At 43.4% G+C, this 21,339-nt stretch overlaps 1 protein-coding gene across 2 annotated transcripts in view; it reads left to right on the top strand.

The window, feature by feature from the left end:
• Window positions 1-936: 936 nt before the first annotated feature.
• Window positions 937-21,339, top strand: part of arid1aa (AT-rich interaction domain 1Aa) — a 54,311-nt gene continuing 33,908 nt past the window's right edge. Inside the window, exon 1 of one of the 2 annotated variants that reach the window (XM_029254035.1) lies at window positions 937-2,161. In XM_029254035.1, the coding sequence (XP_029109868.1) occupies window positions 1,244-2,161 (918 nt within the window). In that variant the 5' untranslated portion in view covers window positions 937-1,243. The remainder of the gene's footprint in view (window positions 2,162-21,339) is intronic. The other variant, XM_029254034.1, reaches the window with a different exon arrangement.

Genomic DNA, 21,339 nt, shown 5'->3' with positions numbered 1-21,339 from the left:
GCCTGGCGAGGAAAAGAAAAAAAAAAAAAAAAAGAGAGAAAAGAAAAGGGAAAACGCCGTCCTACACCGCCCATCCCCCCCGCGCAGAAAACCAAAGTTGTGGCGCTTCTGCAACCGGTGAAGCTGCTGTTAGAGCAGAGCAGGCGCGCGCGCGGAACGGGCGGAGGGGGAGGGGCGGGGGATGGGCAGCGCGAGATGGAGAGCGTGGGGGGGGGTAGGGCGGAGTGCTGAAAGTGCTTCATTTTTATGCACTTACATGTATTTACCCTTTCTCAAAAATACTCAAATCTCTGTTAATGTCGCCGTCAAACGAAAGCTGTAGGGTTTACAACAGAAACTACAGTGCCTATGGCAGCCGCCTCTGTGGCCTGTTCGGGTTTTTTCGGTCTCTCCTTCCTTCTGTCTTTTTTTCGTTCTCACTTCCTGCTCGCGGACTGGTGAAATCCACCCAGTGCCCCCCTCCCCTTCCCTCTCCAGTCTCCGCTCGCACTCGTGTCTTTCATTGGCCCGTAGCTCAGCTCTTCTTTATTATTCAAGTTACAGCGAACGATTCTACCACAAATGCCAACGGTTTCAAGATGCTCACTTGCTTCCACTGTGTTACACGTTTGAATGTATCACTGTACACGACTCCACTTTCCCCACACATTTTAAAAACAAGTACAACAGTAAAAATGCACTGCATCGAAAATCCTGATCTGTACGTTTCCAAGCCAGCTGTGTTATTCAACTTTAAGACGTGACTTTTTTTTTTTTTAAAACACTGACCATAATTTACAAATGAATGAAACCCATGCTTTTGACTAAAAGTCAGTAGTTCACATAGAAATATGGCTGTTTCATAATTGATAAGTCTCCGACGGCTCTTCCGGTCTGGTTCCTTCTCCGTGCGCGCGCTCCGGTCCGCGTTTTGCAGCTCTCCGCGCGCCTCAGTAAAATGGCTGTATCTCACCAAGCCTCGTGCTGCTTCGATCAGTTCCTCGCTCTCAGTCTCGCGCTGTAACAGAACCCCCCCCCCCTTCAAATTCGGTGTCGGTTAAAATTCTTTCCCTGGATTGTATTTATATATTCTCCAGTAAGGAAATCGTTTTTAAATCGGAAAACAGGAGTGGAGTCCGGATCGTGTCCGGGTCTGGCGGGGGAATGAGCCGGGACGCGGGGAAATTGTGGTAAAATCGTGTTTATATTCAATGCTGTCGAGAGTGCGATTGTGAGCGACTCGCCGTGAAAGAGGAGGGAGATCATGGCCGCTCAGGTCGCCAGCGCCGCCGCTCTCAACACCAGTCCGCCTTCCGAGCTCAAAAAACCGGACCGGGACCCGCAGGAGGAGCCGGTACCGGGGGAGAAGCAGCAAGAAAATAAGGAAGCGGGAGTCGAAAGCGGATCTCCGGGTCAGAAGGACCTGCAGGACGGGGCCGACGCTGGGAATGCGGGGGGAGGAGGAGATCCTGAGATGAAGAACGGCAACGGGAATCCGTCCAGGGTCAATAATAATAATAACCAGAATGATTCGGGGGCAAGCGAAGGGAACAGCCACCCCGGGATGGCGCACCAGCACCCGGCGGCGTTCCCGCCGCCTTCCTACGGTTACAGTCAGCACTACGGCCGGGTCGCTTTTCATCAACATGGCGGACAACAAAGCCCTGGCATGGCAGCGGCGGCAGGCTCGGCCGTGCAGCCGGGCGGCACCATGGACTCGTACCAGCCCAACTCGCACGAGCATGCCTTTCCCAACCACCAGTTCAATAACTACAGCCCGTTCCCGAACCGGACCCCGTACCCGGGCCTGGGATACGCCATGAACTCCCCCCGCCACAGCCAGCCTCCGGCGGCCGGGGGGCAGCCGGGCAAGCAGCAGCAGCCCGCGGGGGGAACCACGGCCATGGCCGCTTCCTACAGCTCTCAGCGGTACAACATGGGCAACACGGCCACGCCGACCCTCAACCAGCTGCTCACATCGCCCAGCTCCACCCGGGGCTACCAGAACTACCCCGGTGGCGACTACGGCGCGCAGGAAGGGGCGAGCAAGGCGCCGGGAGAAATGGGGAGCGGTGGCCAGTACGGCGGTGCTGGCGGGGGCCACCAGGGCTGGCAACAAAGGAGCCATCACCCTCCGGCCGTGAGCCCGGGGAGCAGCGGGCCGCCGCTGCCCAGGAACCAGGTAAAAGAGAGCGGCGAGCGCCGGCGCGCTCCGTCGCCGTTCGTACGCGGGCTCGGCAGCGCAGCAGCCATTGTCTAGGGCTCCTCTCTAAAATGGCTGCCTGTCTTTTTTTTCGCCACACACCTCCTCTTCTTCAACGCGTTGGTCGGCTAAAATAAGGCTTTCGTTCCGAGGAGTCGGTGCTTTCAGCGGCTGCCGAGCCGTACCGAGCACTGGGCGGCCGGGGCCGCGCGGGGGCTACTTTTGGAGGGCAAAAAATTGATCTAAAGACGCATTTTTCCGGCCGTGCGCGCGCGATGGGAAAAGGCGTCTTAAAACGTAATTAAAAGGTGTTGCGAGGCAGCCGGCCTTCTGCTCTCTCCGCCGGTGCCGTTTCTGCTTCAATCCCGTCTTTCTCGCGGATTATCTCGTTCCATCCGAAGGGAAGGATCTCTTTGACAGGTCAGTTTTTATTCATATCCGCACATTTGGGTTATTTGCGTGGAGAAGTTTGAGAGGGGTTTGCCGAGGCCTCTCCGAGTCGAAAACACACCCGTGTCCTTCTCAGACGGCCACGGTGCCCGTGTTTCCGTGGAAGTTATTGAACAGCGTGTAGATTATACAGAGTATCGCGGAGTCTTTTTTTCTTTTTTTTTTTTTTTTTGTTTCTCCCCTTTCGTCCGCTGCCGAGCTGTGTGTGTTGGGGGACGGCTCTGCAATCTGGCCCCCGGGTCCCCCTGGCTGTGGAGGAGCGGGCCCCGGCGGCTCTGGCCGTGTGCGCACAGAGCCCGGCGGTTGGAGCGCGAGCACTCAGCTTTGCTCTGGGATTTGAATTATGGAGGTAAAATCCTTGTGTCAAAGCCAGGAGACAGTTGGTCTTAGGTTGACACGCGAGCCGAGATCTGATTGGCTGCCCGCCCCTCCGCTCGTGGCCGTTTATAATTGCATCTGATGTAATGGTGCAACAATGCCCTGATTAGCGCGTGCGCCTGCACTCCGAGGAGATGACAGCGGAGGAGGCTCACTTGTAGTCACGGAGCGGCAAAGGATGTCCAGAGTGCTTCGTGTCCGAATAATTTCTGAAATCTGTTAAAGATGGAGTTCTGAAATACCCCCAAAACCGTTTTTTTTTTTTTTTGCATTTAAAGCGAAGGCGGTATAAGTATGGAAGAAGATTATTCGCTGGAACAGATCGATTTAAATTTTAAGAAAGGTGCTGAACAGCCACGAGAGACGTTTTTAGGGAAGAAAACTGCTTTTGTGCTGCCTTTCTTTTTTTTTTTTACAATGGTGCGGAGCACAGTCCGTGAATTTGACGACACGTTAGTCCTCTGTTTTGTTATAGTGACAGGGCTGTTTTTTCAGAGAACGTGCAGTCTTTCCTGGTGTCAGTCCAGAATATATAAGCAGACAGAGTAGTATATCCCTAATGATGTAGCAGTCATATTGGTTCGGTGGTTCGTGTAGGGAATCAGCAAAGTGAATAAATATATCCATTATCAGTTGCCTAAGAAACTTATTATTGACCTATTTTTTTAATAGGCTGCTTTGATAATTTGTTGGATTGCATATTTTTGTTTACATTGATATGGGGTCAGTGTACAAGTTGAATTTAGGTTTGATGCTCTCGTTGTCCTATCTCGTTCAAAACTCAAGTGACTGTTGGTGAATGAATGTTGAATTGTCAGTGTATTTTGAATCTTACTGCAGTTATTGATAACTGGAAGTGGTAATATTAAATTTTTTGCTGAAAGTTGCAGTTGTTAAAATGTAAAGCTCCTTAAACTTCTGAAATACTTTGCTAATAATTTCCTGTAAGTAGTACTGACAAATCAGTGTTTTTGCATCGTGATACCATAGTGTGCTCACAAGGTTCTAGAAGATTGATGTGATTTGTGGAACCTGAGCCGAATTAATGCCCAGAGTTTGTATTTGACTGCCATTTATTTCTTGCTCTATCTCATTAGACTTACTCTTTCTGAAATGGAAATCTGGAAAATAAAGCTGCAACAGTCCAAACTGATAGGTTCTGTGTCCTCGAAGAGGTTGAACCCGTAACGGAGCGCTCCGACAGTAACTGCCGCGAACGTGAACTTAATGTTTGTGTTTGTTCATGTTTTATTATCATAAAGCCCCTAAAATGGTTGAGGTTGTGAACTTGATTATATTTAAGTAGCTGAAGCTCTGTGGTTGCTTCAATATAACATGCCATTGCGTTATTTGAATTACTTGGTAAAAATTGTTTGGATTTTCAAATGCAGCGCTTTTAAATGTAAACTCTTCATGTGATAAAAGAAATACAGCATTAATGGATGTTTTTTCGTTTGACTTTAACTTGGACTAAGTTGCTCACTTGAGCAGAAGTTTGTCCATTTTCTGAGGGTGTCCTCTTTTAATTTCGGTTGACTTAATTTTGTGTGTGCATGTGTGCCTCAGTACTTTTTTGTTTGTTTGCAGTCATATTTCTCTGCTCCTCTCACTCCTTCATCCTGAACGTGTTGGGACATCGAGCCCAGGCTTGTTACTGACTGCGGATAGAGCGCGCAGTGATGGTGGATGGACCTGATGGGTTGAGGTGACTGAATCTTGTTGCCTCTACTCAGTAAGAGGGTCCCGTCACATTCTGAGCAGAAATGCATGTTCGCAGCCTGCAGTTCCACAGCTATCCTCATGGACTCCTATGTGGATCTAGAATGTTCTACAAGCAAGCTTCTTCCCCTGGAACAGGCAGGGACGCGTGTGCTGGAATCCCTCTGTTTGCCTTCTGTAACGTGCCTTTTCTTAAACTTCTACTAGTGTTGATAGGTTGACCTGCCATGCTGTCAAACATATCATCCCCTCTGCTTTCGAATTTACTTCGCGTACTGTGTTCAAGTGCTCATTTCTTTGAGTTCTTTAACCGTTGCTTGTGTTCTGTGTAACGACATCTCGTTGGAGGTTCTTTCTCTGTCCTCCAGCACAGCATTATTTAAAATGTTCCGGTGACATCCTTTCTAATGCCAGTTGATGTGGGGTCACACGTGCACGTGCGCACACATTGGAACAAGGTACGTGCTTTGTAAAAGTGCATCTCGCCACGGTGGGCTGGATTTTGAAGGTACGCTGGATGACTTTGTTCTCTGTGACAGCTGATGAGGCTGTTTTTTTGTGACTTTTTTGCGTTCTACAGATATAGTTCAGTCCCACTGTATGTCACAATCAGTAGTCGGAGCAAATTTAATCACATTTTACATTATTGGCAAGCATAGCACTTAAAATGCCAGCCTTACATAATTTAGGAATATTACATATTTTAAGGGTTTAGTTGAAGATGTGTTTTCTTAGTGATTTCACTCTTTCTGACAATGCTGTTGAATTTTTGTGTGACAAATAAAGTTGTGATAGAAATGTTTTGGCAGATTTAGATGAGCTGCTCCACAGAAGCTGCCTCCTTTGAGAACCTTATGCAAATTAAAAGATCTCTCCTGAAATCTGGTTTCTGATTTGCTCGTGTCCTTCCTAAATTGGGCTTTCGTACAGTTGTCACGCTGCCAGTTAGGACAAACACAAGCTACTGGGCAATCGGTAGAGTGACAGTATCAACCTGGGACTGAATAGGTGTAGGTTCAAGTCCCCAGAAGGCCTTAGCTGCAGTATGCTTTATCAGAGTCCTTAACCAGAATTTTTACAGTAAAGTTTATTAAATGAATAACTAGAAAGCATCTACAGAAGGCTTAATCGGAGGTCTTTACGTCAGCTTTAGTGCTTTACATGTGTAGTTTACTTACATATTTAAGTAGTTGAGTGAACATCTAGACCAGTGAGTGTGATCAAGTCCATGACTTTGACAGGCTTTTGGTTGTGGGAACAGGTTGTTGCTGGGTTCCTCTCTGTGAGCCATCTTTTTTGATTTTGGCTAGAAAATGTGTAGGGTTAAGTGTTACCATTTTATTTTTACATGATAGCAAGCAAATGAAGAATTGTATTCACAGAATTTTGCATGCTCCTACTTTGTAATAAATGATCACTCGTTTGACTGTTATCCAAATTCATGTTATTAAACTTCTTCTAAATGCATTAGTTTTCTTGTTGAAACAGGCCTTTCCCCCTTTTTTCTGTTTGCAGATTAAGTATAAATATCTTTTGACCCTGAACTTAAGTTTTTAAATTTTTATGTTACATCTGGTGCAGAGGACCCTTTGTTAACTCTATATGGGTTCTGATGGCTTCCGGCTGTACAGCACTAAGGTATACATTGTTTTACAGCCATGTTGCTATTTCTATTTGTGGCTGTGTATTGCTGTGTAACTTTCTATTCCCACAGAGTGATGAAATTTAACTCCAAATAGAAGTTTACAAAATTAAAAAAGAAAGCTTATGGCTATAAAAGGTGTGTTTTTGTGGAAAATATTGTACAGGTGTACAAGCTAGCAGGCGTGATTATCACACACTGGGTGAGAGCATGTGCGACTTGCTTAACAGTACATCTTTACTGCCAATTGACAGCACATCCTTAGTATCTTGTAAAGAAAAGGGGCCGATGTCAAAATATACAACACTCCCATTGCACACGTACGACATTTGCAAAGGGTTACAGGTGTCTTTTACAGCACTCTATTTTCTACAGCAGTGAGTAGACACATTTATTGCAGTCTCCTGCAGTTATTGCATTCATTTCCATGATACTACAATGCACATACAACTTGAACATTTTGTTTGTTATACAGCACTTTATTGTTCAGTAAAATATGTATGTTGTCAAAAAACAGTAATGAGTAGATAAAAAGTGTAAGATAAACATGACAGCTGAAGTTTTCCTTCTGCTCTGTATGTCCCATTCAAATTTACCTCCATGGAGCTTTTTAAAAAAAAAAAAAAAAAAACACAAATGGCATTTAATCCATGTTAGACATCATGTATGTTCAAACAGTGAGCAGTTGGGTTAAGGTAGAACTACCTGGACATAAGCTGAGGTCTGATCTCTCTTAGGTCTCCTGGGTGAGGCTGTACGATGATGAATGATCCGACACACATTACCACTACAGGTTATATCACTGGTGATCTTTAATAAAATGCCATACAAATAAACTTTTTTCACTTTTTTTTTTTTAAAAACACTAATCCAAAGTATCTTTTAAAGTTTGATCAAACATAATCTAAGGCATCTTGGGACAAGCTGAATAAATCTTCATGCCTTTAAATCATTGTCAGCATTAATTTTTTTTTTTTTTTTTTTTTTTTTTTTTTTGTAGTTTCATTCATGAAAAAAATTGTACTGCTACTCAGCTTTGGTTTTTTCGACTCTTTTTGGTTAAAATTGTCCACAGAGATTATCAGTATTTTTTGGTATAGACAGTTCTTAGTTTAAAAGTCACTTTGGTTCCAACATTAATCAGACTTAATAGTCGGAGCTGTGCGGATTTATATCGCTATACAACCAGTTGGCACCCGTGGGTGTGCACTTGTATTTCCAAAGTACTGGTTACGTTATTTTTTTAAGTTCTTTCAGTTCTGTTTTATGTATTTTCCAAATTGGTAATCCGTTTATCTGCGTATTTAAATTTAGTAAACGTTGTTCAGTTTTAAAACCAATAAGCCCATTAGCTTTTATTCAGCTGACTTTTTGCCTAAGTTCACTGGCAGTGTTGGCAAATTAACCTTACAATGATTTACCCATTTATGTAGGGTATTTTTACTGTATCAGTTAGGAATAAGTTTCAGGATCGATGGTACTACAACAGGAAAGGGATTCCAGCTAGGGATCTTCACATTTAAGGCTCAACCCTGAAACACTACAGGTGTTGAGAGCATTTGTAATGTAAAACTGTCAGTGCTTTAACAGGGTGACTCTGGAGAGGGTTTCCTAAAAAACAACCTTTGTGTTGGATACAGCCGAGTGATGGGTGACGCTTGCTGGTGTATGGGTGTTCTTGGTTGTGTGTACGTTGATATTAAGACTGTTGGCATGCTTGAGCATAACAGTGGCAAGCGGACACCGAGTTATCTAGTTGAGGTGCTGAATTGGTCCCATGAGCTCAGCGGCTGCTTTACAATCTCCCCAGGATAAATGTCCTTCAGCCACAGTAGTAAAATTTGAGTTGCTGTCATCTGTTAAGAGAGAAAAGTGGGAAACAGCATCTAAAGTTTTGATGCTGGAGAAACCGAGCAAAGTTCTGTCATGCTGGATTTGCACTCTAGTAGTAATCCATTAATTTAGATTCTAAATGATGCCCTTTTTCTGTGGTTTTTCCATTGAGTACAGCTTACATCTTAATAAACGGAATAACCCCACATTCACGAATGTAGTGTTCAAAGTCAAATTTCTTGATGGTATGTATTTAAAGGTTGGCACAAGTTGACCCGTCTCTTTCAAGATGTATAATAGTGAGTTGAGGGAGCTCACGTGTTTAGAAATATTTAATGGTTTTGAGTTCCTAAATAAATTCACTACTGGTGATTCGATCCTGGGATGTGAATACTGTTGACAAAATTGGCACTCTGCGGCTTTGCAGAAATGAAAATTTTCAGCCCTCTGCTGAACAAGCACTCATTCCTCTGCTAATGGGAATGGGAACGTTTCTCACTGCCCTTGACAGTTCCTGGCTATTCATAACTGCAAGTCACAATTCGCAGCAAAGCCACTGTTTGCCTTGTGGATCTGAGCGCTTCGGGACATGAGCGTCGAGCCGTGCGTTCGCTGGACACGCTGTAACAGAGTGTGGTCTTGCTGTTTTTGTTAGTGCCTTAGTTTCTCTGAGCTGAGCAGTTGTCAGAAGCTGGACTTCCCCTGAGCCAAGCTACTGATATTTCAGGTTAAACAAGGTAAAAATGCCGCACTCTCAGTTGCAATTTGCTTATGTTTTCCGTTTTGGATTTTGCTCCCATCATAGAAACCGGATATATGAGCCTCCAGGATTGTGTTAATCCACCTTCAACGAAACGCTGCTTTAGGCCATTGATTTGGCAACCCAGGGACCGAAGTCCGGGATAAGCTTGTTCGTGTGCAGGCCAGGAGAGGTAGCGCCTGGGTCCGAGCGCTGTCGCGACTGAGCTCTGTGGATAGTCACCGTACACATAGGCGAATCTGCAGAGGCATTGTCCACACTTTGATGACCTCCCATGGGGATGCGCTGCAACAAATGTAATGCAGCAAATCTAAATGGAAAACTTTTCATTAACAGTTCCCACAGACAGAAAGGTTAATGCTTTTTGTCTCAGCTGTACCTTGATGTGTGTTGCTGTTTGAGTTGAGAGGTCCCGGGCGTGCAAGGAACACAAGAATTGTGGACACTTGTGCCCTCGGGGATGCTGTGAAGTATGCATCCTATCCACGAGGGTCATGTTCACCTGTGTGGTGAACGCTACACATTTCCTCTTTTATGATCGTTAACCGGCTGGTGCCTTTTTCCGAACCTAGTCGCAATGCTAGGTTTGTATGTGAAACTACTTGAAAATGCGGTATTTTGGCATTTGTACAGCTGAAGAGTCAAGTTATTGTAACGGGTTTGAACCGGGGTCCTTTGACTGCATGGCAGCAGCTTCAAGCACTATGCTACCCGCTCTCTTTGGTACCCACACACGCTCATTCAGAATGGTTTGACTTAATTTATTCTGGGAATAAAAGCATTTTGAAGAAGTGGTGTTATATGTTTAATCACAGGCGAAAGGTTAATAAAGAAAACTCTTCATTATTTTACTCTTGTAGCTCGACTAGATGGGAACTCAAGGTTCCATTAGTGAATTATAGCTCGACTTGTTCACGGTGTAAAATGTGCCATTGAGCTTGCAATAAAATCCCCCGAAATCTGAAGCGAAACACATAAGACCTGACACACAGGTAGTCTTCTCATGGCGTGTCTAAGATGTTTTGCCGCCTGTTGACTTTACAAAAAAGTAATTTGAGCTGAGATCCTGAAGCGAAGCTCTTGACGCAGTTGCTGCACGTTGGCGTAGTAGAATGTGTCCAGGCTTGGTGTAGGCTGTGGAAGTGGGTTTGTCATCACACAACGCTGGCAATGAGTCTCATTTCAGTACAGTGATACTGCTCTTACCACAGCATCTTGTCGGTTACTGCATTGTTTTCTTGCGTACGCGCACGGATACCTGGAGTGCGTAAGTTCTGTGCGTGTTGAGTCTTTGAATTCACTTGTTTTCAGTGGATATAATCCTGCAAATTGTAATGTCCGCAATAAATGTCCTTCCGCTTACGATTTCTCGTATGGGTCTTTTGGTGAGTTGGTATCGCTGGAGCCTCAGTGAAGATGTGAGCGAGCGTGTTTATCATTAAATTTACATGGGATGAAACTAAGTGGTCCTGATCTAGTGCAGGGCTAATGTGTGGGGTGAGCCGGTTTTGCAGACATGGAAGGGCAACCCGTGGAGCTCCCCAGATCGGACACATTGCTGAGTAATGTGTGTTCACCCCCACCGCCCCGTACCTCCACGGGGGAGTGGCCACCTGACAGCACCACGTGCTGCTCTGCTGAGCTCTGTGTGTGTTCGGGGGGGCCGTGTCCCCAGTGGGTTCGCTTCATCTGGCGGCGAGACACAGGGATCTGGCCCCAGGAATGTCTCTGACCTCCTTCCCGTCACACATGCCGTCACTTCTCCCTCCCTCTCTCTCTCTCTCTCTCTTCCTAGTAGCGGTCCTCATGCTCTCTCTTACTACCTCCAGGAACAGTCTGGATTTTCTCTCTGCCCTGATGACTCCCACAGATGTAACATGCATCCTTCCACTGTCTGGAGTCCTGAAATGGGTTAGTTGCTTCTCAGAATACTGCCGGAATAATATTGCTGCAGAAAATGGCATATATTTAAAACCTGAAACATGGCTGCTTCCCACACCCATTAAGACAAATGTCAAATTCCGGCTTACTCCGTCGGGCTGCAGTGAAATGCGAGAGAAATTCATTCCATTTGACATTTACTTTTAAAACATCCCAGATTAGCATAGTAATTTCCTGCTGAATATTGTGGCGAGCCTGTGACCGTCATCTCCATAATATGTCTTTTAAAGGAAAGTGGTTAACCTTAAATAGCCATGGTGATTGAGCTGAGGATCAGCAACAGTTCAGGGTTAAAAACCAAGGTGTCCCCCCACCCCCCCCCCCCGCCCACACCTTCAGCTTGTCTCTGGTTTTCTTTGCGCTCTTGTCTTTTGTCAGCAGCAGCACTTCCATGACTGTCATTAGGTGTTTGCACTGGGCTCCTTGTACTCCACACTGTCGAACCCTGGGTGTGTTTTCTAATCCTTTGCATGGAACATCCAATTTAACAAAAAGCCCTTAAACTACAGTCTGAACTGAATCACTGTAACTCCATGGCCCCTTAACATCAAAGGACTTTATGCATTCGTTTATCTGAGTGTTTAAAGTACGCGTAACACCTCTGAATGCTCGGATGAAAAAAGGCACGATCATGGATCTTAGTAATTTACTGCACAATCGTCACAGCGGTATGTATATGCTTTTTTGCTGGTAGCTGTAAATGTTAAATGCACAATAAAGGCAAGTTGTCTGCAAGGAACAGATTGCTTCAGCGGTGGTCAATTGTGTTGGTTTTTTTTTTTTTTTTTTGCCGTACATGATTTTGCGTTTTATTTTTCCTATGGAGCCTGCTCATTCGTGCTGCTATGACGTAAAGGCAGCATATTGTCATTGGGGCAAAACTGGCGCTTCCAGTGAAAGTTGTGAAACAGCTGATTTTAAAAAAAAAAAAAAAAAGACAATTACTATCAAAATAATAGAGATGATAAAGAACAAGGTATGAATAATAAACACTGTCATTAATTGCTACCATGTTTATATTACAAGTTGTCTAGGGTGGCACAGTGAGTAGCGCTGCTGTCTCACAGCACCTGGGTGGTGTGAGAGGACGTGGGTTCGATCCCTGTTCAGTCTGTATGGAGTTTGCATGTTCTCCCCGTGTCTTCGTGGGTTTCCTCCGGGTGCTCCGGTTTCCTCCCACAGTCCAAAGACATGCTGTTCAGGTTCCCCCGTAGTGTGTGAGTGACACAGAGAGAGTGCGTTTCACTGATGTATGGATGAGTGAGCCGTTGTAAGCAGTGTATCTAGCAGTGTAAGTCACCGCGGTGAATAAGGTGTGTGGGCTGGTAGTCATAGTTCGTTGAAAGTCGCTTTGGAGAAAAGCGTCTGCTAAATAAATGTAAATGTTTACTAATACCTGTATTTTTTTGGTTAGAGTTACGTTTTGGGTACTTGGTATTGTTTTTTTTTTTTTTCTTGGATGTACTGTATTTGATGTAGGCTTTTAAATTTTTTTAATGCAAATTGAGGGGATCTGAGACACTGTTCATCTCATGTAAAATTAAATTAGTTTTATATGACACCTTTCTTATAAATTGAATCTTTGACGTAAGAACACATTTTTGTGATACAGAATGTGGTATCCAAACGGGATGAAAGCACTGAAAATGCTTGTCTTGTTGTAGCTGCATGTGGTGGGAAGGACTTCTTGGATGAAGGGAAGAAGGGACGAGAGAAGGGCTTTGGACTTATCACCTTGCACGTGCAAATTTCTAGAAGTTCTTCTCACCAAATGAGTAATATTAGTAACAAAATTTGTGTATAAGACATTAATTTCATGCCAATGTCCTTCATGCCATAATATGGTGGTGGTGAGCTGATGGATCCTTTCTCTACCAGGTGGATGCCTAAAGAGGAAGTGGGACAGGCTGTATATGGAACGCCATGGAGAAAGAATGATGTTTCTCTGCTGTACCTGGGACCTGTGGTCTTCCATATGCGTTAGACATCACTGTACAAAGTTTGGAACTGCAGATCGTGGTAAATGAGCTTCACGTCATGACCACTTATCGAAGAGTTGAGTCGTCAGCCCCCGAGCCGCCTTTTCTGTTTAATTTAAAACATTCTGTGTGGAAGTTTCAGGTTGAAAAAAGTTGAGGTGTTCAGAAGTTCCGTTTACTTTGGATTCACTTCACCGGCTAAGATAAACATTGCACTTTTCCATTTTTATCAGCTGCATAATTAAGATGTTGGAGGACGTTTTTGAGAGCTCAGCACCTTGCAAAGCATGGCATCCCAAGTTTTGAAGTTGTAGCTGTAGTTAGTATTTCAGCGATTTTTAGTGGTTTTGGAAAGGAAGCCAACGTTCGTTCTGTGCCAGAAAGACCTTTCTGTCAATTTACATGGAAGAGGCAGCGTTCTGGTGCTTTGATTGTGCAGAGCGCTAGCGTGTGCCTTGATGGATGGTGATGTTGTGCTGTAATTATAAATGCCTTCTGCTGTCTGCTGTAATGGAGGGTTTTTAACGCACATAATGATGGCTCAGTGATTGCTCGCTATCTGGCTGGATAGAAACCATGTTCGCTAAAATACACACTTTTAAAATGAGAAAGATACTTGCGAATAAGACAAATAGGAGAAAGTTGCTTATGAGACTAAATGAATTTCTCTAGGTGTTCCGTAGGATAGTGCACATAGTATACGATGTTAAAATAGCTTAATTTTAAAGTGCTAATCGTTGGCAACCTGAGTTAAATTTTTACCAGCAGTAGTTCAGTGTAGTTACTCAAAGTCCATGTGTCATGTGCAAGAGTGCAAAGGTTCACTTTGACTATTTGTTTCATGTAATTGTTGGGGGGAAAAGCATGTTTGGAAATTTTCTGCACAAGGGCATTCAGTTGTTTTATTCACAATGTGAGAACCTGATTGTCAAAAGGAGCTTTGTCTAATAAAATTTGATTTTGTCTTTAACAAGTAATTTTTTTTTGCTTTCCTTTTTGAGCGTTGTTAGTTGTGATTTATGAAGCAGCCTTTTATTGCCCATTGAGTTTTTGACATTCCCCATTCCCAAGGCTGCTAATGTGACAGTACAGCATGTTTCGAATTAAATTAAAATGATCAGAAAGATGGGCTACTTCTGCTGAATATCATAAATTTTATTGTAGTTTTCTTTGACGCTTGGCCGATTCTTTTACCCAAACAAATTTGCAGTTGATACAGCTGGATATTTCACCGGTACAATAGCATGCTCACAGCAGGACTAGAACCTGCTGTGTTCTTATTTTCAGTTATGCTTTAAAATATGTGATGTGTGAGGCTGCTGATATATTCGTCACTTTGCTAAACATGTTTTGGAGCCCTCAGTGTGTTTGAAGAGATGCGAAGGTGGAAATGTGGTTCCCGGTAGGCATCTAGGAAGCGAACTCTGTCACATTGTAGACTTTCAATGTTAATAAGGAAAGGTAGCCTGGCCGCTACAGTTCAGGCTTTGGCGTAGTGAAGCATCTTTCCCTTAAACAGGTTGTGAAGAAGCCTTAACTGAATGCTCGAGTCGCTCGGCCCTGAGTGCTGAGTGGAAAGTGCGTACAGCAGCGTACCTGCGTGTTCCGGAAAGGTCAAAGAATAACTGTGATTTGTTTAAGGTTTAACTTTTCTACAGACATTGTTCAGGTTAAGCATTTAGATGTCGAGAGGGAACGGGTCAGTTTGGCACGTGTAGATTGTTTGCTGAAGGGCTAGGAAGTGAGCATTTGAAGGAGTTTGGCGTCTGTGTGGTATCTCTGTTGTTCCTCTCAGGAAGGTGTGCTTCTAGCATCTCAGAACCTGAGTGGCATTAACGTCAAGCTGTAGCGGTAGTACTTGTCATCCTCAGAGGATGTCTGTGTGATTATGGTACCTGGTCTTGAACGAACAAAGCGCAAGGGATGAGGGCAGAGTGCAAGAAGACAAAGGATGGAATTACATGTTCACCTGTATTTCGGCGATGCTGAATTGGCTTCGGAAGCAATGTCGGTCCGTCACCCTCTCTCCCACTTTCGCTTGTTCCCTTCCACTCTTTGTGGAGATGCCGAAAAGTCCTGACTTGTGTGTTGCTGTTTTGGCACTATTATTGATACTCTTTTCTCTTGTCTCTGCTTTTTTTCAGCTCCTCTTGACCTCAGGTATTTGACCAAAGAGTGGTGGAAAAGGGAACTATGTTGCGATGAAAGGGATCTGCTATTCATGTGGCAGCTCTTGCATTTTTTTCCCTTGGGCTCTATAGATACCTTTATGTGGTGTGTATCTCTGAGCTCTGATGGGCACTTGTTGAACTTCTCCATTGCTGTCACTGCACCGAGATTTTCCTTGACCGCACTGCCTTACCTTTGATCATCATATTTGTTTTTTTTTTTTTTTTTTTATTTAAACATAATTTAGCTGATGTTTTTCTCCAAAGCAACTTAGTGTTAAACTGCTTACTGTTATTTACCCATGGGTAATTTTCCTCCCTTTTTTTTTTTTTTTTTAACTCAAGCAATTTTGGCATTAGTACCTTGCTTAACAATATACAGCTGGAGGTGAGACTCGAACCTGCGACCTTGGTGTCCAAAGGCAGCTCTACCACTACGGTAACAGCTTTTCTCAAAACTGAGGTATTAATAAACCTTTCTTTAAAAATAAAAACAATTTTCAGTGTCCTGTACACTTCCTGTAGGTTATGTTCCATTGTACTTTACTGAAATTGTGTGTGAAATTGTTTAATAACTTTTTTCAAGTTATGTTAGGGTGGCTTGTTTTATGCGTTAGTTATTTTGAATTTCAGCTTTGAAAAATGTTACTTGGTTTTTCAGACAACCTGCACCATGTCACACAATTTTCCTCCATAAATTATATAAGGAGTTCTGTAATGTTAAGTTATTGTTAAATTCAGGAGTTTCTGGCTGTTTTGAAGGACCATGTTACTGACCACCTATCAAAAAGGAGTTTGTTCTGGAGCAAGTATTAAATGTTGGATGAAATCCTATGACGTGATTTCTGATTTCCCAATTTCTTGTTGGCTACTCTCTGCTTGTTGTCTGTCAACTGTTATCCTCTGAGGGCGGTGTGACACCATAACACAGCTACATCCTTTTCCGCTGTGGGTCCCGTTTGGTATGTTGGGGCCCTTCATTGAGAATCGTGTGGGGGTGCTCTCGCTGGAGCTTTGGAAGCCTGTCTTTCAGACCACCCTCTCTTTTCATGTCCAACATTTGCTTGAGTGGTTTTGGTCATTTCAGGTGTGCATTGGGCTTTGACTCCTGCTTCTGTATGTACAGTAACCATGGGAACTGCAACATCAGATGAGCCTGGTCAAAGTTAATATTTTAGATGACAATCAGTGTTTTGACATCTAGTGACATGGATTGCAGCGAGTAAGTTAAGTTTCTGTAGAAGATGACTAGCAGGCAGAAAAGATAATCCATCAACCCATATGAAGAGCGGGAGGCTTTGACTGTGCTTTCATGTTGTCATAATTGCGTGGTAGACTTTCTTTAAGATTTAGTCTTCTCATCACATTTGGTGGTGTGATAGTCTTCATTATTCAAGACAACAAAGGGTTTGTACATTAGGGAACCTGTAGTTGTCCGACCTGACCATGAAGGTCTTTCATGATGGGCCAGTATTCTGATATCATCATATGTTTAATTTATTTTTTTTACTTTTCCAAAAACATCGCAAGGGGGAGCAAGGGAAGAACGGGACAGTTTAACAGGCTGTTTTTTAATGTGTTTTCTGTCGAAACCAAGAGCCAGATTCCTTTAAGAATGGCGGGTCTATGAGTGAGTCAAGTCCTTTTCCAATCTAGTGTTATGCTGTAGGTAAAAATGTGAATGGTGGCTGTGACTGGAGAGTTGTTGAAACTACAGTGGAACATAATCTCTCCAGTGGCCTTAACAGGGGTTGAGTTTGTGTTGCAGTGAGAATAAACACTTGGAGTCCTCTCTGTGAGCAGGACACCAGGTGTGCGGAGTAGGTTGTGCTTGAAAGGCTTTGCTGACTCCATGGTTCTTCTCCAGTGCTTTACATCACCAAGCCAAAGAAATGGTTTTTAGAGGATTTTTTGAGTAAGTAAATCACTGTAACTCCAGTCTGAGTTTTTTGCGTACTTGCACTCAGTCCACTCCTGCCATGCCTGCAGACAAAAGCGGGAAAAGTCCTCTATCACCAGCATTTTCGGTGAGAAGTCCTGGTATGTATGAGTAAGTGCACCTGCCTGCTTAATGCTCTATTTTGTCACTTTGTTCCACTGTGGCACTTTTGAAGGTTATTTCTTACTGTGGGTAGCTCAGAGCTGGTCTTTCTTCCTGTAAGCCTGCTGCTATATTTTGCGCTTGCCGTTTCCCCCACTTATTGCTCTGGGAGAGATCCTGGCCCTGATCACAGCAGGCTTTGCAGGTTTCTCTAAGTCATACCCTATGAGGTTTGGGTTCCCCCACCGTTACTCCAGAGTAAGGGTACGACCGTTGATTTACGTAATATGTCTACGCAACCATAATGTTGAGGCACAATTGAAAAATGTGATTGCTTTTGTACTGAGTGTTGTTACCCCATGAAATACAAACATTTCCATGAAGTTGTTAGAGACATTTAAAATGAAGCAGATATTTTTGGAAACCAAGAAGTGAGGGAGATTAACTTTGACCCTAAATACAGTTGTCCAGCAAAGGGTTGATGACCTTGAATTGTTGGCGCTGTTTTGAAAATTCTTTGGCTGTGAGTTTTGTCAATTTTGGCACAAACTTACCCATTGCTTTCTATGATTTCCGTACAGTGGGGCTAGACATTTACATTTTGAAAGTAATGTCAGGATGCATTGTGAGTTCCAAAATGTATACTTGGCGTGCACTTGGTTTCGACTGCTGAAAGAGGGGTTTTGATTCCATGCTGTATGATATTCTCAGTATCATGTTCAAGTGGTGGTGTTTGGGTGATTTTTGAGTGAATTCTGTCTAAAATGGTCATATTGGGGCCAGTGGTTGGTGATGGAAATAGTCCTCCGTATATAAATCTGTGTATATCACCCTTTGTAGTAGGTTATTCTGAGTATCCTAATTCTCAGCTCGCAAAAAGTTACTTTTCATGAAAAATTATTAATGGTGTGTACTCTGGAATAACCCCAAACCTGTTTTTTTCTGTAAATGTAACTGTAATGTTGCACGACACTCCCAACACTCTAGCATATCTACTGTAAATATGCAGTCAAGTTTGATATTAAATTTCAAGCTTTTGTTTTTAATTTCCCGCAACTAAGAAGCTTGCTTAGTCAGATGACTATTTCAAAGGATAAAAGATGGTTAAATTCTCAGTACCTACCTGTTTATAGTGTGACATCTTTTTAGGTTTTAATTCAATATGAATAGCCTTTACATGATATTATTGCCACTGAAGATGTATTTGCCATTTTTCATTAGATACTTACAACTGTCTGTTGTGTGCAATGAAAATTGATCTTACCTTATTGATTACCAGCTCCTTAAAAAAACTAATGCGCACTCTGGTTGCCTCCATCAAGCTTGTGAGTATAGTGAGAGTAAACACACACACAACACAGGAATTGAAAGTAGAGGAACGGTGTTGTAGTGGGTCTGTTCTTCTGGTCTGGATCGCTGTGCTCACTGCCGTGGAATGATCATCTCTTCCAGACAGACCGCGTGAAATTCCCTTCATTTGCCCTGCATGTTTCATATGTTTGTGCTCACTGTTTAGATTTGGCACATTTGCATAATGAGCAGTTTGCATTCAGAAATGTCTGTTCCCTCTCCTTTTTGATATTTGCATATTTTAAATTAGAAGCTTTGGATATTTTCTTGATTTATTTTCTCCATAACAAAAAAGTAATTTAACATTGGGGGGAGGGGGAATATTCTTTTTTTTTTTTTTCTTTTTAGGCATCATAAATGCAAAAGTACAGTGAATCCATGCTACTTGTGGGTGACCTGTAACATTTTATAGTCAATTGAGGAGGAATTTTAAGAATGATGTTTTGAAGGATTTTCCGTAAGTAAAGCAAGTAACGGAGAAACGTGCATGTTTCAATGAAACCAGTGATACAGTGGAAGAATATATCAGCGGTAATTAAAATGATGAATGTTGAAGAATTCGCAGGGACGGCAAATGATGTTTGTGTGAGCATTCCTCTCCGGTGAGTAAGTAAGCATGTGCGAGTGGCTCTGTCACTCTGACAGGTAGCGGTCCAGTTCACCACACGCGCACCTTCACCTTGTTTATCACGCGTCCCCGGTCTGCCTCTTTGACCCTGCCTGCTATCTCTGTGCTGCCAGGCATCGCTCCCCGCTCCCGCTCCCCCTTCCCCGCCACCCGTCCTACCGCCCTCCCGCCAGCCGCAGAGTCACACATTCCAGCCAGCGCAGCCAGTTCTGCCAAGTGCTCTGGCTTTCTTTTATGCAGATTAGCCATGTGCTGGTTTTATTTATTTATTTGGAACGGGAGGAGGGGAAAAAGGACAGGAAAGGTTTTCCTCCGGGGAGTGATTCCACAGCTGCGCGTGCACACCTCGCTCTCTCTCTCTCTCTCGCACGCTCTCTCTCTCGCGCTCTCTCTCTCTCGCGCTCGCTCCCCCCTGACGTGCACATTTTTGATCACATGCATACATTTCTACTGACAACTGATTTGTCTTAATTGTAGAGCGTCAGTGACGAACAGTTATGCACAGATTATTAAGAAGGTACTTTCGAATGCTGCGCTTAGAATTATTTCTAGTAGCTTATTTGAACATCATGGTGAAATGCTTTGCTGCAGTGGTTTGTGATAACCTGTCGCTTTGTGACTTTACCATAAGAATTCATTCTTGGAGTCATTCCTGAGTTGGTGCTTTTCTGGCACCACGGTAATACCTCGCCTGCTTTCTGTGCACCTTCAGTAATGACGCTGAGGGATCTAAGTGTGACCAAGCTGTCCTTGTCCCGGGCTGCCCAAGGAAGCAAGGCGCCAGTCCAGTGGTGTAGTGAATTATTCCACTGCGTGCAGCTCGTTTTATTCGAGGGAACGTTCAGGAAACGCCTTTACGTGCGTGTTGTCCTGTGACTGTAAGGTGCTAAGTTTGTCCCAGGACTGGCCTTGTTCTGGTGTTGAAACGAATGGAAGCTGTTAAATACTAACATCTAAATGCATTCTCTGCCATTGGGAAAAGCGCGCACACACTTCTTTTTTGGACTCTGTGCCTCAGTGAAATCACAGAAGTGAAGTTCTTTATCCTTATTCATTAAAATGGGATCATTTGCAGCGTATTTTCAGTACGTCAGTTCAGTGCACATTTTAGGTGGTTTTTTTTTTTTTTTTTTTTTTTTTTTTTTTGTATTTCACGTATTGCTGTGTTCTTGTGCATTAGTTTCACTGTATTTTGGTGATTACTTTCCACTACCTGTAATTAGTCCTGGAGTAATTTAAATAATGTACATAACATTGAGTTCCTAAGCCGAGTGTCGTGTTCCAAAAGCACATGATGTTTGATCACCTGAAGTGAACGTCACCTCTTATTTAGTGTGGGACACTAAGTTTGTGTCTATAGGAGACTTGGAAAGTTGCAGGTTATTGGTGTCTTTTAAGAATACTTTTCACTTTTTATTATACTATTCACTTTTGCCTTTTCATTTCTGACTTTTTGCCACTTCTGTTCTGTGACAATGAATACTGGCTTGAAGTAAACTTAACTCAGTTTGAACCCCAATTCAACAACCAGCTTATTTGAGTTGTGGCAAGCAGGAAGAAATCCTCTAAGAAACATGATAGTATTAATCGCTTTGAGTTTCTCTTTGTTGTGTACAGTGAGGCAGTCATGTCGGGAAGTGCGACACATGAAAGTTGGTTGGTTGATTGGTTTGGGATTATTTATGTGATTCCTGAGCTGAGACTTTGTATGGCACCCAGGAATCAGGTCCTGAAACCACACTCATGTCCAGTGTGATGTTCGGCTTGCTGGAACCTTGAATTATTCATTGGACAGCCATGCTCCCCAGGCAAAATTCTGTTAGTTTTTATAGCAGTTATGGGCAGGGATGGAGGTTTGATCACAGTGTGAACTGTAACTTTTATTGTATTGATAAGGGAGGATTTAGTTTGGACAGAATTCTTTGCTGAAGTGTTTTTTTTTTTTGCACTCAACATTTTATACCCATTTTTTTTGTAGAAAAATTTACTGGCTTTGGGAGGTAGAAAAGTAAACAAGTGTGTTGCAGTTTTTCACAAACTCTATTATTTATAGCATGGTGGCACTGCCATGTTCAACCTGCAGTAGAGCAAACTCACAGCTTGTGGACAGTAGGTAATGGTTATAAATGTTGAAGTTGGTAACGACAGCCTCCTGTGGTTACCTTGAGCAAGACGGATGCTGAATCTATATGCCTCTCTGTCTGAATGTCTGATCACCGCCTGCAACTCAACTTGTCCATAACAGAGATTGTTCACTGTCTAGCTGGT

This window comes from Scleropages formosus, chromosome 8 (genome assembly GCF_900964775.1).
Source record: "Scleropages formosus chromosome 8, fSclFor1.1, whole genome shotgun sequence".
Taxonomy (NCBI): domain Eukaryota; kingdom Metazoa; phylum Chordata; class Actinopteri; order Osteoglossiformes; family Osteoglossidae; genus Scleropages; species Scleropages formosus.
This window is presented reverse-complemented; position numbering and strand designations above follow the sequence as displayed.